Source organism: Triticum dicoccoides, chromosome 5B (genome assembly GCF_002162155.2).
Source record: "Triticum dicoccoides isolate Atlit2015 ecotype Zavitan chromosome 5B, WEW_v2.0, whole genome shotgun sequence".
NCBI classification, from domain to species: Eukaryota; Viridiplantae; Streptophyta; class Magnoliopsida; order Poales; family Poaceae; genus Triticum; species Triticum dicoccoides.
In genome coordinates, this window is record NC_041389.1 from 658,366,543 (window position 1) to 658,368,209 (window position 1,667).

The following is a 1,667-nucleotide window of genomic DNA, read 5'->3' on the forward strand; positions in this document are numbered from 1 at the left end:
TTATTAACGCCCTTTTATGTCAATCGGTCAATAATAACGAATTTATGAATATTTTCCACCCATATCCTCTCTCTTTTACATAAATATTCTTACATATATATCAACTTGTATAAAAACCATTTCTTCTTACGAGAAGATAAGAGTGCGGTATATATAGTTTCGCAACATGTCGGCATCCACATCACTTCAGGATTTACGTAACAACTCTTAGATTCATCTAACAATGGCCTGATCATTCCTTCGACGAATTGGTATGAGGAATTTAGCAGATCTACCTTTTGTAGCTGCTCATGCTTTACGACGCTTTGTTCTCTTCTCCAATTCGTCCACTATGAAAGATGGGCAAGTCTTCTTGATATCCTTTAACCGTCGTGTAGCCACCAGAGCATCCGTGAAATTTGATAATTCGATAAATTCAAGGCAAGCATTCTTAAGCCGGTGGCAATTATGTTGGTCAGCTAAAGCCAATGTGATTGCCACGGTGTCCTTGTTCAGATCCTCGCACAAGATGCTTTGGCAAACCAGCTTGAGCCTGTCCATTGCATATCTGTCCGCAGCCACTAGTAAAAGCCGGACCATCTCGGTATCCTCACCGCTAGGCAAACAGTCCGTATAGATGAAATGGAGTAGGGCCTTGAAAACATCAGGTTGCATGTCCATGATGGTTATGCATTGCCCCGGCCTCGCCTCCTGCATCGACCCATAGAGCTCTGCTTTGAAAACAGGCGAGCGCATAGCGAGAACAAACCTATGCGCTTCAATGGTCTCTCCTTCGACGATGAAGCTGACATCAAATCCCTGCTTTTCTTCAAGCAACTTGCTAACATGCTCAGCCATGTCAGCTGGTGGCATGTCGATTTTAGGGAATGGTTTTGTTTGGGTAACATGTGGCTTGTTGAAAACAGTGACGACGCATTCGATCGTCAGGCAATCATCCCTAAGGTACGCGGATCCCTCGATCTCACTGTGCCTTATGAAACAATTAGACTGTGGAGCAAACTTACTAATATCACCAGAATTGAAAATCCTAGGTCCTGTTTTATGCACCGAAGATGAGAATCCGGTGTACCGGTCCACCAGCCTCATGTCGCAGGACGCCCGAACCTTAGCGTTGTTGCTCGAAAGCATGAGGAAAACCGATATGTAATCTAGACCATGTCCTCTATACCCGTCGGGGAAGAAGAAGATCACCCAGTCGTGGCCGCCGACGGAGAAAACCCCTGAGCGTATGCGGCCGTCCACGCCATGGCCCATGCCCTTGTGCTTGCTATAACCCAAGATATCAAACACATGCGTACCTTGAGCCTCCTCCACTGGGGTGCATGTAGACACCGTCTTACACGTCTTCATCTCGTGACCAGGAGAAGGACGTTGGCGAAAGCCGCCGACTTGTCACGTACTTCCCGACGAGGTCGGTGGTGCACTCGGATTGATTGCTTTCCGATCAGAAGACGCTCGAGCACACAACAAATCAGTATGTAGAAGCTAGCCTTCCGAAGCTCGCAAGCAGATGCTTCCGCCAAAGTCACACTTAGGGTGCTAGTTCACAAGCGTAGAGCCGCGGCTTGATGCGTATACCTACGCACGACCAGAACCGCTCGTGTCGACAACTCGAGCCTTCGTATCTGGTTTATTATAGGTGGAGCTAGTACAGATATATATAGTGC

The 1,667-nt window shown here is 47.2% G+C and overlaps 1 protein-coding gene across 1 annotated transcript; it reads right to left on the bottom strand.

Moving 5' to 3' along the window:
• Positions 1-288: 288 nt before the first annotated feature.
• Positions 289-1,350, bottom strand: LOC119306571 (BTB/POZ and MATH domain-containing protein 1-like). Its single transcript, XM_037582753.1, has 2 exons — positions 1,169-1,350; positions 289-970 (listed from the first exon to the last, which is right to left on the bottom strand). Exons 1-2 carry the CDS (start codon positions 1,348-1,350, stop codon positions 289-291), a joined length of 864 nt encoding a protein of 287 aa, XP_037438650.1.
• Positions 1,351-1,667: the final 317 nt, after the last annotated feature.

Bases quoted from the DNA above. Each gene is read 5' to 3' on its own strand.
- LOC119306571 (XM_037582753.1), bottom strand. From the start codon at position 1,350: ATGAAGACGTGTAAGACGGTGTCTACATGCACCCCAGTGGAGGAGGCT. The intron at 971-1,168 runs GTATAGAGGACA...TTGTTTCATAAG, and splicing joins ATCTTCTTCTTCCCCGACGG to GCACAGTGAGATCGAGGGAT.